Source organism: Sinohyriopsis cumingii, chromosome 17, assembly GCF_028554795.1.
Source record: "Sinohyriopsis cumingii isolate HCF-2022 chromosome 17, ASM2855479v2, whole genome shotgun sequence".
In the NCBI taxonomy this organism is placed as follows: domain Eukaryota; kingdom Metazoa; phylum Mollusca; class Bivalvia; order Unionida; family Unionidae; genus Sinohyriopsis; species Sinohyriopsis cumingii.
The window spans coordinates 99,390,747-99,408,114 of record NC_142977.1 but is presented as its reverse complement, the minus strand read 5'-3'; the positions used below and the strand labels follow the sequence as shown (position 1 = coordinate 99,408,114).

Here is a 17,368-nt window from a genome sequence, read left to right as displayed (position 1 = left end):
TGTCCCCTCACGTGGCTTGTCGAGTGGGGAGACATATAATGTAACCCTGAGACTGGGATTTCCTTGTCTCAGTCCAAAACCCAACGTAGATAATTTTTATCACCCAATATTTTCCTTTAAAGTAAAAAGAACTCTTCACTAGTGCAATATAATTCACGTCCAAATGTTTACATGCGGATCATTAATACAAATATGTTAATGAGGTATGTGGCGTAACCGTTGCATCCGAAGCACACAGCTTACACAAGCGAGCAAAGAAAAAATAACAACATGAAACGTTGCATAGTGATTAAGCATTATCACATTTAATATATGGATGTTATATGAAATTAACAATACATGATTAATATTTATTACAGGAAAATGTTTCATTTTCATCAGTTCCATTTTTGAAAAGTTATAATGTAAATAATGAAACGATTCTGGCTACACATCTCTACTGTAGTTATACTTAGTACAAGCTGTAACGAAGAGTAACATGTTTTGCATTGGATTATTCAAGGGTAATTCAAGATCTATGTCATTATCGTACACAACACTCCTTTTCTTTGATGGAGGTGAAACTGTTTGTGACATACCTGTGTTGTAATTAGTATTGATTGTAAAATTACTCCCGTGTTCGAAAGACCCTCCAATTACGGACCCACGCGGATAACCATGTGCTAAACGTTCAAGTTCACAGATACTTTGAAAATTTATTTTTCTGTCTTGGAAGTATGGCAAGTGTTACAGTGAAATTTGCTTATGTATTAATGTGTGATAAATGATTCTTCTGGCTGGTAAGTGCATTATTTGCCATTAAGGATTGTAGGTATACTTTTGATTCAACTGGGGCACAATGGAGATGCTTAACAAAATTAGAAGAAAGAATGTTTGACATAACACATTTCTGGTTGTTACTAAATTTCTGTAGTTGAGAGAGTTGGGATTTTTGTGGCCAGTAATGTGTATAGCCTGAGTATCCCTTGGTTAATATAATCTATGTTGTGTCTTTGGACCAAGACAAGGAAATTCCAGTCGTGGGTTATACATTTTGTCTCTCACCAAGACTATGAAGTGTATAGGTCTATATTATATGTGCCTGGATGAGCGTTTTCTGTCATAGATCATTCCACGCAGCATTGAGAATTTTATCATATCTGTTGCACAGTCATTTTTCAGGTCAGGGTCTTTAAATATACTTAACAGTATATAATTTGTTTCACACGAAGTATTTAAAACTAGTTAGGAAGCTTTAGCTACATTTAATGACGCTGATCTTAAAATGTATTGAGTTAGGCCTGCATATAGGATAAAACTGACCATGATGTGAGGAACGAACTCGTTGGTTGACCATCGGGCTCGGTGAAGTCAATCCTGCGCTGCTCTTCGCCGAAGGGTCCTCATGTGGCTGATGAGACCGATACGAGATTCGCATGTCCTGGAGCAGTGTGTACACTGGAGGCATTGGCTGGTTCTTGACATAGAGGCCTTCCTGCGTTTCTTGGCGTCGGCGACTTTCATTCTGTGGGCATCCTCGAAGGTTTTGCACCCATTACTAACAGCTGCACTCCAGCCAGGTCTATCCTTGGCGCAGTACTCGAGGTTTGTCATTGGTATCGAGCAACATCTGAGGCTGTCCTTGATGAAGTCTTTGAATCTTTTCTTCGGTCGACCAATTTTACTGTGTCCACCATATAGAGCTCCATACAAAATCTGATGTGGCATTCGAGACTCCTCCATACGGATGACACGACCGTCCACCGGAGTTGGGCTCTCATGACCATCGCTTCAATACTGGTTAGTCCTCCTCTATCCAGCACTTCTTGGTTCGTCACTCTGTCTTGCCATCTGACGCCCATAATCCAGAGCAGGGATCCCGTGTGGAAGCGCTCAAGTTGCTTGATATGCTTCTTGTATGTTGTCCAGGTCTCACATCCATATAGGAGGCTTGTTAGAACAAGTGCTTTATATACCTTTATCTTGGTGGACGGTTTGATATTCCTGTTATTAAACACGCGAGAGCGCAGACATCATAATGATTGACTTGCGCTGCAGATGCGTGCCGTTATCTCTTTGTCGAGAGATCCATCGGAAGATATGCTGCTTCCAACGTTCTTGAAGTGATCGACAGCTTTCAGTTGGGTGTCTTCGATATACACAATCGGAGGACGAGCTATGGTGCCTGGGACAGGTTGGTGAAGTACCTCTGTCTTGTTAAGACTGATAATGAGTCCGAAGAGTCTCGAGGATTCCGCGAAGTGAACAACGATGATCTAGAGATCTGCTTCCGTGTGTGCCATGAAAGCACAGTCATCCGCGAAAAGTGCTTCAAGAATAAGTTTCTCCATTGTTTTGGACCGGGCATACAGTCGGTGAAGGTCGAAGAGAGAGCCTTCCAGTCTGTACTTTATGTACACTACGTTTCTGGAGATCACGTGTAGTATGGTCAGAACTCATGTAAATAATAGGCTGAATAATACTGGGGCGAGAACTCAACCCTGCTTCACGCCATTAAAAACGTTAAATGGCTTGGAGACATAACCGTTGTAGAGAATGAGTACCGTCAAGCCATCATGGAAAAGTCGGATCATCTTAATGAACTTCCTAGGGCAACCGAGTCGTGCTAAGATTATTCATAATGCATCTATCGAAGGCCTTTGCTGACTATGTTGTGTGGAACGAATTAGCATAATACCAAATAGCTTGATATCGTGTACGTGTGTGTGTTTGTCTCTCTCGAAATGTCTTGTGTTCTCAAAGATGGATTGACCTTAAGTTACTATGTTTTTGTTATATATTTGCTGTTGTTCTTGTTTGATTTTAGAACAACTACGTCAGGCACAGCAGAAGACGACAAGGATGACTATTTTAAAAGTAGTTCTGAGCGCGTGGACACATTGACTGAGACGTCTGGTCTGAAATGACTAGACTGAAATAAGAAAAGTAAGGTTAGCAAAACAGCTAGATATCTCTGTCGCTTGGGTGAGAATCACGTTTATCGTACCCTGGACAATATCAAATATATATACTTCCTCATTGTGACATTGTCTGTAAACGATAGCTGCAGATAAGTAGATAACAACTCCATACTTGAAACACAGATTGGCGCTACACTGTCAATCCTAGAGTTGACTACAGCTCTTTTCTCCATAGAATATTAAGGCTACAAACGGAATTTGGTCAAAACGAACTCAAAAGCTGATTTTTATGTTCAAATTATCTTGAAATGTGGTTCAGATGGTTGCTTTCCATCTTTTTCTGCCATATTGTACTGCAAACACTGGAGATAGAGGCTTGGAATGGGTAAGTACATAATATTACTCTATGTGACTTTTCTTTGCATAAGGATGTTTCTGGAATACGTTTATATTCATGCATACAAAATTAAGATCACGGCAATCGAATTAATAGCCCTATACTGCACAATCTACCAAAGATTACTGAATTACTATAGATCTAATAGTTCTATTCTACGAAAGATTACCAAATGACCATCGATTCAATAGTCCTATACTATCACAATGACCAAACAATTACCGAATAACCATCGATCTTGTAGTCCTATGCTATAAAAGCTACTGAAGATTACTATATGACCATCAATCTGATAGTCCCATTCTATAAAACCGACCAATGATTTTCGAACGACTATCGATTTAATAGTCATAAATTAACACAATACCATAGGTTACCAAAAATACCATCGATCTAACAGTGCTCTGCTATGCAACCTACTGAAGATAAATCTTATAGTCATATTTTATAACACCTATCAATGATTACCAAAAATGACCATCGATTTAAAAGTCCTATACCATCACACATACCAGAAGTTTACCGAATGACCATAGATCTTTCATTTTCCATTCGATCAACACTTATTCAACGTACTTACGTCGTCCTTAGCAAATATGTGAATTTCTGTACAAAAATATATTTGCCATGCGACACTCACAGCTGTTTCATATAATCATTTAATTACACATATTTTGTTATTCTGACAATTTGTTTATTTAATTAGATCATATAATGTAATATATTTCTGTGTGCATACATTTTACGGGAGAATGATTAAGTCTAATAATGCTCATGTTTCCCAGTCCTGGAAATATTTAACATGTACGATTTAGTGAAAGAATCAAAAGATAATCGATCTTTAAATCATTATGCCACGAGTTTCATTTTACCATTTGCAATGTGCTACGCGAGATAATTTGTATGTAGCTGCCCTTTCAGTCCCCACAACGTTTCATGCAGGTGACTGGAATTTATTTACTCGTAGAGAAATAAATCCCTAGGTAGTTATAAAGAAAAGAATACTATTGTGGCGAAGCAACAGAGAATGGCAGACAGGCATAACGAAAGATAGCGAAACCGAAAAACATATAGAGAAATAAGCAATCTAGTTTGTACATATTATTTTTAATTGATTTTTTTAAAGAATGCGGTGACAGTTTTCAAGTTTTTATTTGAATCTGACTTTGAATTTTTTAGATTAAAGATTCATATTGTAAACGTAAGGAATTGAGAATGGAAGGTTTTAAAAATTCGCAAATAATTGCAACAAAAATTGAACTGCAGTTGCAACATCATGATATTCTGTTCCTCACTGTATTATGCTCATAATATTTAGAAGAAACAAGAAGAAGAAGATTTTAAGCAATTTTATGCATTTATTCTTCACATTCTTATCTTTCCAAAACTATAGCTTTCTTCATTTATTACATATTGAATACCAAATCTAACAGGAACGCAAATAGGTTATTTATGCTTACATATGAAGTATAGCAAAGACGATTTAACGTATTTATTTAGTTATGCTGCGAGACAACCCATCATGTGGGGATATTAAATGAACATGGTTAGCTCTTCTGTATTGCATTTCCTCACAAACGCATATCCTAAAATACAAGTAGTTGTTATTCACTGAGTAAGGTAAAGGTTAAATATATTTAAAAACCTTTTATTCACGATTGGTTTTCCAGTTTTATCATTATTAACTTGCAACAATATATATATATATATATATATATATATATATATATATATATATATATACTGTACCTCACTTATGTGTAGTGCTCAAGAAAAAAAAACTTTTTAAAAGACGCACTGTGTATGCCGCATAAATATTATGTCTCCGTTACTTAATTTTCTCCAGAACTATGAAGAAATAAATATAGGGCAAAATATTGAAGGAGACAGATAAAACCGGGATTGTTAAACCGAAGAATACATCTAATTTAAGTTAGTCAGTGTAAACCAGTATGTTTGTTGAAAAACGTCCGACAGCCAATGGTATAATTAGGTTCTAATCGTAGAATACATGGTATTAAAACTTGTTTATTTTAATGTCTTTGACAATATAAAAAATACTAGATGATACTAGTAAAGATTTGGATAGGGGTGGGTGGGGTATATTTAAACGGCACTTTTAGCACACTGTTGAATATAGTTAACTTGCGAAACCACCCCAGGACAGCCCCTGTCTGCGGCCTTGGTGTATCCTTGGGACAGGCATCATTTAGCTCCCACTTCCTGCGCATGATATATAACCAATAGTGTTAAAAGTGCCGTTGAAAGCAAAAAGAACAATAATACAACATCAACAACACATAACAACATCTTTATTAAAATGCCAATCCTTTATCTGGCATGAGGCATCTCTATCTAATAAGGTACACACACACAAACAATATACATATATATATATATATATATATATATATATATATATATATATATATATATATATATATATATATATATATATACTTGCAGGTGAATAAATAAAATCCTTGCATTTCTGTTTGGGTAAAATGTGTACGTTTAATAAATATCGGTATTTCATCTTTTAAACAGTTCTAAATAAATATGGTATTTCTTACAGTACATCATCATATGTGAATTTCATGCTCCAATAATCAAAAATACAAAATCCTGTATACCCTATTCCTACCCCCACCCTACCCTCTCTCTCATTTAAAATGAAACAAAGATGAGCTGCGCTATTTAACAAATCAACATGCAAGGGTTTTACGATTAAAAGTGCAATCATTCTGTCAAAAATGCAGACAAATTCCTTTCACTATACAATTTCTATAGCTACGTCCACACAATTATGAACTGTTTAGCAGCGATGAAACTATGAAATGGGTGTGAGTTTTATATCGGCAATAGTACTGCACTCGACACATTAGAATGGGGGTTTAGATCTGTTTAGTCATGATAATACCTACTTCTCCCGGCAACCGATACTACTTATTAGATATGAATCCTTTAGGTATTTATCTCTTAAGTCATGTATATTACCTTTTCCGGTTCTCAAGTGCAAACTTAATAATTACTGAAGTGACACATTGCTTTGTCGCCAGGCAAGTATGTCAACCCGTGGTTTGATAAAATTACATGAATTTGAATACTAGCGCTTGTGTGATTTTGTTTTATTGATTAACAACAGGAATCTGACGTTTTATCAATAAAGAACGGTGAAATCTCTGACAACATGAAAACAATGTGTTCATTTTTATTACCGATAAGGTGATTTCATGATGTCAGAGGTTTCGCCGTACTTTATTGATAAAACGTCAGATTCCTGTGATTGAATTTAAGAGTCCATAAAGGTCTCCTAGTGTGCTCACACAGCTTTCGTTTATATGATAAATTTAATCTTCTACATGTGATTTTTAAAAGTATTATGTCAAATTCCTCATCATTGATGAAAATAATGACCACAAAACATCGATTTTTTTTATCGCACAAGGAAAAACGCTCCTAACCGATTTCGCGCTCGATAATTTCCGTAAGACAGAGTGGAAGTGGCATGTTGTCGGGAACTGTGCATTTATACTTTCTTTGTTAGTTGTATTCGGTAGATGGTAGCAAGCGTTATCCGACTAGTGACAGGCGAGATAGTTTGCAGTGACCATTTGAGAGACGACGATTTCGATACCATCTATAAAATTAGAGTCACTTGGTATTAGGACCATCAGACGACTCATTACAAATGCAGTACCAGGCGCTTTTCTCGCTAGATAACTGAGTCCGTGAACACCAGATCAACAAAAGACAAGGGTTACGGCAGGGCTAACAGCACGTAGATAGAGAGAAGCTTGTACAGACGCGAGATCTAGCGAGGGTAAAATATTTATACATCTTTATCTTGCTATATTATTGGTTGTGAGCCCCTACCCCCTCGTCACAAATATACCTAACATAAGAACGATCAACGGGAGAGGGCGATTTTATTGGGAAGGTGTTTGCAAACCAAAATAACCCCACCTCTACCCTCCAAAATTAATCCTGCTTTAGGTCTCACTGGATAGTTTCGTATTTTGACAGCCCCCTAATGTTTAAGGTAGAAGGCATGAACCTAATTATCACACAGAAGCTAAATCTGTAATGTGGTTTACATTTACTTTGAGTTCGGCTTGGAAATGGGTTGGCTTGTTGGTGACTGCCCATCACAGTTAGACGAGCATTGGAGATCAAATTCTTAACTTGGACTGCAAATGTGCAGCCGACTTAGCTTACGTATTCATGTGTGTCTGCTACAGAGGTAAATATCTAAAACTCTAGATGGTTGAGGGGTGATGAAAAGTATGCTAATTTGTTATAGTACTAGTGAACTCTATTCATGCATAAGGCACACACCGAGTCTTTGTTCTGCCTTGTCACAAGAAAATATTTAAAATAGCTCTTTGCTGTCATAAATGAGTGTGAAATTTAGGGGCTGTTGGCAGTGTTGGTTCAGTACAAAAGCCACCAGTTGCATCAGGAATTTACCAGATTGCCGCAGTCAAAATCTCACATGTATGCTTTCTACAAAAATCATTACATGTAGTTTGTTTTCATTTGTATCTTCAGTGTAAAACTCTTGTCATTTTTCTAAAATAGGTCATTGTCGGATGAAAATTCACCAGGTAAACTGTCCAGTGAGACCTTACAATGACGGGCGTGTGTGTGTGTGACCCTTGAATTTTAGTTTTGCCCACTCCCCCATTATTATTACCCCCCCCCCCAAAAAAAAAAAAAAAAAATGTGCATGCCCATGTTTTTTTTCATGCCCGTTCAAGAAAAATAATAATGACAAAACAAGTTTTCTACTAAAGCCAACATGTTGTGATTGCTTGATGTATTGTGTTTAATTGTAAAGGCTAATTACCCCTTCGTGTGGAGGCACTGAGAGTAAATTACATTGTTTGCCAGAATATACACAACTGTGTCAATGGATGGCGGTCTAGGTCAGAGTCAAACCCACAACCCACTGATTGTGAGTGTGAATACTAATGTCCGTTCAGTGAGGAGAGTATGGTATTATTATTCACAATATGTACAGAACCATAGTTAAAAGGAAGATTTAAATCTTTTCTTAGGTACTGAATGAGATTTTTGAGAACCAGCGCCCAGAAGATAATGCGCTAAAGAGAACCAAAGACAGTAAATGGTGTGACATATCCCGTGGTGTATTTTGATGTAACAGTGAACTTTCCATTCATTCCCTGTTTACATGGTTTGTATAGCTTCATATTTGATATGGAGTCCTAAGGCTTCACAAATCAAATCAGCATATGAGTCAATAAATAAATTATGTACTTTATTATTGCAGAAAAAACTACAGTGTATTGGTAACATGTCAAACTTCATGATCAACCCTTAGTTGTAAAAGTAAGCACAAAGATTTGGTGCAATTGTCAACTATTATTCAAACATGAAAAAGACTTCATGTGTGACTACCATATCTACTGCCAAGGCATGAAACACATTTTTCATACTCTTATTACAGGGACTAGATACACCGTCACGCAGTATTGCTGTTCAATGTCAGACTGATAGGATACTTAAGAAAAAACAAACATGCAAATGAAACATATAGCATTGTATTAACTAGACCCAGCATGATTATGTAAGCGTTTGACTCGGTAGAACAAGCACTTGTGGACTTGTTATTATTTAGCAATGATACACTGTAATTGATACACATATTCATGAGAAATCCTCATCTGTGTGAAAACCATGGTGATCAGTATACACGTCTAAAATTTCACCTACTACACAGGTTGTGAATTAAATGTCCAGCAAGTAAAGAGAAGGAGGAAAGGCATTGCAAACTTTCATGTAATTGTCAGCATTCATACACGACACTCATGTAAGAAAATGAGCTTACTTTTCCAATGTTAATTATGCATAAGTCCATTTTTAAAATGTTGGTAAACACATTTAAGCTATGTACAGATAGATGATGTCACATTTCAAGAAATAGAAGTATTGTTAATTTTTCTCAACACATTTTTCTCTCTCTTTTTTCTTCAGATCAATGAAGTGAAGAATAGTTATGATATGGATAAAGAGGGACTTTCTAGAGCCATACAAAATGCAGGACCACAGTGTGGAGGTGGACACTATTATTACAGACAGGCATGTTCAAAACAGAAATGGATCAGAGAGAATATGAGAGCCACACACAATTATGACGTGTGATATGTAGCCAAGGATATGTTGATATTGCAACTTTTACTACACTGAATGATACCATTTGATAAAACTCGTATACAAGCACATATAGTAATATAATAGTTGCATGTTTAAAGTTATATTAAATTTCGATAGAACATATCACTATGAATACAGTCAGCCCCCTCCTCCCCAGCCTTGTACATGCACACACAGGAGGGAGAAACTAACTAAAGAAAAGCAACTCGAACTTGAAATATTTCAATCAAAACAATGCTAACACATATTTCTTTTTGTAGCACATATTCAAAATCATATATCGCAACAAACATTATTATTATTATTATTATTATTATTCATTCGTTCATTCATTAATCTATGATTTATAGTTATGTTAAAATGAATGCTGTGTAAGTCTTGTTTCCAATTTCATTAATTATCTTTGGTAAATTGTCAGCATGAATATAGGCAGTGGATGATATTTTTCAGTTTCTTGAATTACTGGGGTAACGATTTTTTTTTCAGGCTATGTTGGAGAATTGATGGCAGTGCTGGAGGAAGTGACCAGGAAGCCGTAGTCAGTTCATAGTTATTGCCACCTGTATGCAGCCATGTATATATTATGACTGAAAATAGACTATACAGCACACTTTTTGAAATTTTAAACTTGAATAAAGTTATATTATTTCATGTATTCTGGTTTTATGCTACTTACATGTATTTCATGTTTTCAACACCCTTTTAGCATAAAATTAATTTTTACTACAACCAGTGTTAGGATACTAAATGAATCAAATGTGAACATGAACAGACAGCAATATGTTTTTAATGTCACAGTATAGAATCTGTTCAAGAAATGAAATTACAGAGCATTAAAAAAAATTCATGAGAATTTCCAAGGTAATGGACGAATGATTTTAGCATGATCTATTATCAAATTGAAAAGTTTGGGTACAAATTCCACACTCAAGTAAAGTGATAGTACTGATACATTTTGTTAATAAAGGAAGGATGTTATGAAAAAGAATTTTGAGCATAATTCTCACATGTGTATAAAGCAATCACTTGTCCCAAAATTGATCCTGATAGTGGCGGTATAACTACTGTAAGAATATTTTGCCTACAAGTGTTCATGTACTCGAACAGTATTTCCTGGCAATTTCAATATTGCTAAATGTTGGCACAGTATGCTGCTCCCAGGAAATATTCATCCAAGCAAACTGTATGAAATCTTGGATGATCATTGATACTATCCACCTTGACCTCCTCAGTTTTATTCAAAATTATAATCTTTTTTTACAGCATCTATAGTATCGAATATTTAGTTACTGCTGCAATTTCCACAGGTACACCAATATACATGGTAAATACACTCTGCCATTCAATATTGTGTTGGAAGCAAACGTGTGGGTAAAATTTATGAGAAGTTCTAGCATGTTAAAGTATAATATGTATGTATATTGGATGGTTAGACTTTTGTTCTTCCTTTTATACCACAATAACATAACAATAATCAGCAATGTGTTATTATTATTATTGTTCTCAAGACTTGTTTCCCCATAAATATGTATACTTCCTTTGCCACACCAAGACCCTCAGAAAAAAAATATATGCTTGCTGAATATCTGGATACACCAGGTCTATGATTACTTTTTCTTTTTAACATAATTCGTCACTTTTATTATTTGTGGAGGGTTATAAAAAAATCACACTAAAAGTACATTCGGGGACTGCATTTCATCACGGTTTAAAAGAAAAAACTTGTGATAAAGTTAATAAAGTATTTATTTCTACACCTCTCACAGTCTGAGTCTTAAGTGTTTAACTTTTAACACCACTAGCTACTGATGAAACACCCCCACATGACACTCTGCTCTGAAGGCATCCAAGTATTGCCCAAATTCGTGGCCTTCTCTTTCATTATGAATTTTAAATAACATTAACCATAGAATAATAATAATAATAATAATAATAATAATAATAATTGCTATAATGATAATAGTAATTACCCGAATTAATAGCCCAAGCGCTATTCAGCCTCATTATGCCCAATGGCCTCTTTAGGGTTCTCGTCTCGTTATGGCTTAAATTGGTGCTGTCTAACCTCAGCGAGCAGAATTTTCTTAAGATTCATTACGTTCTAGGAGTTCGCCTTCCTCACATGACGAAAATGAGCATGACAACTTTGCCATAAATTCGCTTGAATCATCACTAAATTCAGCCATCACCACATACGCTAAACGTGAGGGACTTCCCGACAGTACGTCACTTCCAGAAATCCTATTACTACCGGAAGTATAAAAATATTTCCAGAGCGGTTACCGTAAAACATCGATAAATGAACACAGTATCTTCATTTTCTTCTCTGTCAGTTAAAATATGCATATTCAATGCACATTTCTGAGTTATTTAGCAAAAGATGAACATTATGATATATAGTGTGTACACATTCTAGTAGACCTTTACACCGAAATCATGATGTCTTGTTTTTCTAACAAGATACTGACTTATAAACAGTAAAGAAGACCAGTTTCCGTATTTTTTGAAACTTGTTAAGCAAGAATTCAGGAATAATCAACGTAACAGAAATTGTGCAGGTTAATAGAGGAAGCATAGTTTAGACGATACTGACATACTTAAGAGTTTAACTTCATTATAATCCAAGTTCTAATACTTCTACGTTGTCAGATTGTTACCTTTATATTGAGATGTGTTTACAACAGTTAAAAACTTCGGGTCAGGAATTTAATACCAAATATTTGCAGTCGTCGTTTATCAATGTAGTGTGAAAGCGTGATCTCTAATAGTTCCAGTTCTAAGAGCTAAACAAATGAGTTAAATTTTGTTGTTTTATATCGTCATCATGATTGAGACGAGCTTTGTTTTAAATTCTCATTCTCCTTAAACTAATGCTCATGAGAATATATGGCTCAAGAGCGGTCGATGATGTATCGCCCCGACTAGGTAGTATAGCTGTCCAGTGCGTTAATAACAAACAATTATTTTGAAAATAGATTACTCAACATAATTGTTATCCCATATGTTTGTCCATGTCTGTCATTGCGTGTTTGTGTTTTTATGAAACAAATACCCCTATCCCCAAACCCTCCCTCCTGCCTCGGTCTATTTGTAGACGTAAGCGTTGAGTTGATTCAAAGTGTGTATGTTATCGTATCATATTTCATATTCCCCGTCAGTTTTTGTTTGTAGCTGTTGGTGATAGTAAGTAAAAAAGTGTGTTTGTTTTCATGTCATACTCCTCTCCATTTACGTGTTAGCTTCTAAGTTAGGTGTGAGATTACAGTGATACATATTTGACTGTACAAAAAAGTGTTTTCATTAGGTAAAGCATGTCAATGAACTTTAATTTGCTATACCAGAGCCATGTGACATATTCCTGCTTTGGAATAATACAAATGAACATAATAATTGTCAAGTAAAACTACATACACGTTCATCTCTTTTTGTTTCTCTCTATTTCTCTACAACAAGAACAATTGATTACTATTCCGCTCGTGAATCAACTGATCCATGTTAACATGATTTCATATACATTTTTTTTTTCAGCAGCAGAGGGGGCGAACAGACCTTTTGCTTAAAAACGTAACTTTGAAAACTGAAAACCTCATACGAAAAATAAGGTCACTGGCGTTAAGCCAAAACCTCTAACATATCGAGAGTTTTTCTAATTGGGTTACTTTATTTTTGTCAAAATTTGTGTTTACCCGCCTGACGTCTCAATGAGGTCGTGCCCCCTCTGCTGCTGTAATTTTAACCAAAAATGTTATCAAGACCCACACGATATCTTGTTCTAGGGTCGTGCAAATTTATTATTATAAATCCGTGTGGAGTAGCTTGTGCGTTTGAAAAGAAATTTTTAAATTTAATTATATCCATATCTCCGCTACACCAAGTTTGATGAATATTTCTTAAAGTATGTGTATCAACTCCCTTAAATACAACTAACATATTGCAGTTATCTCTGATTACTTTTGATATTTGTGTATACCTCTGCATTACATAAATTATGTCAATATTTCAGTGTCTGCCTCGAGAAAATATTCTAGCTGGATTTGATTGCTTGTCCATCATTACATCATCATATACTACAAGATTATTAGTAAATTCATCTAGTTCATCAATGCTCGGTGCTTTATCAATATCGTTTATAAAATTAATATTATCATCGCCATCTTCGTTTAACAATTTTGCATTTTCATTAAAATCTTTAAGCACATCATAACATCTGTGATCATCAACTGATGGTGCAACTAAATACAACTTGTCCCACTTTAACCATCTCATTATCAAATTAAGCAGTAATTGTGTCTTTCCACTTCCAGATGGGCCTATTATAATCATTCTGATAGAATTTGGCAATGATGAAATATGTTTTACTGGTTCTTGTTTTCGTGTCGCTGAAAAATCAACTACATCCATATTATTAATATACATGAATATTGTTTGCGTTGTAGAGTTAAACTCCAACCACTGATTTAGTCACGGTTACAACAAAAATAAAAAATAGCATTTGGTGGAAGATGTGCAATATGTAACAGAAAGAAATTGTCGTTTTTACCTGGAATTCAACGTAGAGACGGTGGTGACATTGTCAAGATTTCCAGGAACACCATGGGCAAAATACCCAGGAGCGAAACATCTACCAGGATATAATTATTGTGGTCCTGGTACCCGACTTGATAACCAAGATCAACCAAAACCTGGTGAATATCCAATAAACAATATTGATCAAGCATGTCATGTTCATGATATAGCTTATAAAATCAAAAATCTACAAGATAGACATATTGCAGATGTGAAGTTGATTCATTCGTTAAATTCCATAAAAAAATAAAAATATCAAAGAATCATTAGCTAATTGGTTGGTAAGATCTGCAATGAAAAGTAAACTAACATCAGGAGCAGGTAATTGATCAACTATTTATTAAGATAATGAAATCAATTTGTTATAGTCCATGGGGATTTTGGAGAGGTAGAGCAGTAATTAGTACACTTGTTGATACAGCAGGTGTCGAACGTTCCGCCGCCGCAAATTGGTTAGCGCGACAGACAATATGGCAAATTTTTCCACCACCACCTAAACGAATTCAGCATGCACGCTTTGATGTCAGCATTCCAAATGAAGTTATTCAGGCTGATATTTTGTTTTCACCACATGATACTATCAAAATTGGAAGACGTCATTTAACCTACAAATACGCATTAACTGTCATTGATGTTGCAAGTAGATATAAACAAGCAGAGCAATTATCAGCAAAAACAGCTGCTGAAGTTGTATCTGCGTTTGAGCGAATTTATCAACTAGGTCCCTTACGATGGCCACAACTACTACAAGTTGATCATGGCAAGGAATGTTTTGGTGCAGTATCATCTCTGATGAAAAAACATGATGTTGAAATTAGACGAGGGCATACTGAAATTCATCGTGATCAGGCAATTGTTGAACGATTTAATCGAACACTCGCTGAGCGGTTATTTGGATATCAGTATGCGAAGGAAATAATTCAGGATACGAGATCTCGCAAATGGGTTACAAGATTACCAAGTGTGATAGCTGCATTAAATAATGAAATTACTCGAACAACTTCCATGAAACCTACTTATGCAATTACAATCCCCCTGCTGGTCCGGGGTTGTAGAATTGGCCCGACGTGCCTCGCTACGTGTCGTAAAAGGCGACTAAGTAGAGGCAACTTGTTTGCCGTGGGTTGCGTCCCGTGTCGGGGGAGGAAAGGATCCTGGAAGTTGAGCAGGGGCTTTTCATGCAATACACTACTTTGGCCTCTACTTCTCTTAGACGGGTGGTCGGGATGGGCCCGGTTCCGACAAATTGCCTGGTCACGCCGAGCCCTAGGAAGTCTTTATTTACTCTCTGACCTTCTTTATTTTTCTCCTTGTATCTCTCTTGATACCACCGTTGCCACTATAGGCTATTCCTGTATCTTTCCCTTCCCAAAGTCTTAGAAGACTTCCTAGAAGGCGGTGGCTTAACGGGTCAATCGGGAGGTAATTTTACCGACCTTAGAAACAGGCGACTTTTAGGGTCAATCAAAGGTAATTTTGTCAACTGAGTATGTCATCTGTGTATCCCTGGCACTTGCAAAGTGTTCCCTTGTTGTGCTCCATGGTGGGCGGGGAGCATGGGTGCTAAATTTTAATTAAACCAACATGGAAAATTCCAAAAAAACAAAATAAAAGATTCAAACCCCTATTAGAGTCTGACGACGAACCATGTAGTGTGGAGTCATTTCCACGCTTCATGGTCATACAGTCTAAAGATGCCACAAAACCGCTTACCGCACTATCTCCATTTGTCATCGAAAAGACTATCACAGGATCGATTGGCACACCTAAAAGTGTTAAAAAGATGAAATCGGGTTGTCTTCTTGTTGAGTGTGAACGACGACGTCAAACAGACAATATCAAGAAAATGAAAACTTTCTTTGATATCCCAGTGACCTCATTCGCTCACACCACACTCAATACGTCCAAAGGCGTCATTCGCTGTCGTGACTTGGCTGGAGTCACCGACGCAGGTATCATTGAAGGAATGAAAAATGAAGGTGTCACTGCAGTCCGAAGAATACGTATTAAACGTAATAACAATCTGCAGGACACCAGCACCATTGTACTCACCTTCAACAGGCCAACTGTACCCAAAGTGGTAAAAGTTGGCTTTTTGCAAGTAAAGGTCGAGATTTACATCCCAAACCCCCTTGGATGCTATAAGTGTCAGAAATACGGCCATCACGAAGACCGCTGCTCAAAAAGCCAAATATGTGGCCGATGCGGGGACAATTCTCATCAGGTATCTGATTGTAGAGCAACTCCGCATTGTGTCAACTGTGGAAAGGAGCACCACGCCAGTTCCAAGGACTGTGATACCTGGAAACAGGAGAAGGAGATACAGAGGGTAAAATATGCATCTAACATACCCTATCCATAAGCCAGAAAACTCGTTCAGGCCAAAATAGCCCATCCTGGCCCATCCTTCTCCACTGTAGTGAAGAACAATCCGAAAACAACAAAGGGCGCTCAAACACAAACAGAAACACCCGATTCAACACCAAGCTCAAACATCCAACATTACCAAGCACAGAAAAACACGGCATCTACGCAGACTACATTTATTAATACCCAACAACCTAAATCACCAAAAAGTAAAAAATCTCACGGAAACAGACAACAAAAGGGGTCAGATGACCCCATCAAACTCTATAACAGGTTTGAGACATTGAGAGCATGGATGCAGAAGAAACTGCTTCATGCGCTCAAGGTAGCTCCAGACCTACAAACAATAAATTCACCCCCGTACTTCCTCCAGAGAAATGACCACACAAATTGCCTTCGCGAAAAGACTAACCTAGGTCCACAATCTTCAATTTAAAAGGATAATGAAGAACACCATCATACAATGGAACTGTCGAGGACTTAAAGCAAACTACAATGACATCCTCCAACTTTTAAACGAACATGATCCAGCAGTACTATGCCTTCAAGAAACATTCTTGAAAGATACGGACCACATCACATTTAAAAACTACTCCTTGTTTAACACCTACTCCCAAAATGTTGACAGGGCCTCAGGAGGAGTTTCTGCTATTGTAAACAACAGAGCCCCTCGTAGCGTCATCCCTTTAACCACAAATTTGCAAGCCATTGCTTAAAGCGTCTCTCTACATCGAGTGATTACATTTTGCTCTATTTACTTACCACCAAACACTAACCTAGTACCAAACGAATTAGGCAGCCTTTTTCAACAGCTTCCCGCGCCATTTGTTTTACTCGGGGATTTTAATGCCCATAACATTTTATGGGGTTCAACTCATATAAGTGACAGAGGTCACAAAGTTGAAGACTTTATTTCTAGACACGATCTGTGTCTATATAACACCAAAACACCGACATATTT

The 17,368-nt window shown here is 36.6% G+C and overlaps 1 protein-coding gene across 1 annotated transcript in view; it reads left to right on the top strand.

The window, feature by feature from the left end:
- Positions 1-2,961: 2,961 nt before the first annotated feature.
- LOC149779529 (cubilin-like) overlaps positions 2,962-17,368 on the top strand; it is a 60,846-nt gene continuing 46,439 nt past the window's right edge. Inside the window, exon 1 of the mRNA XM_089938436.1 lies at positions 2,962-3,285. Coding sequence (XP_089794562.1) covers positions 3,209-3,285 — 77 coding nt within the window. The 5' untranslated portion in view covers positions 2,962-3,208. The remainder of the gene's footprint in view (positions 3,286-17,368) is intronic.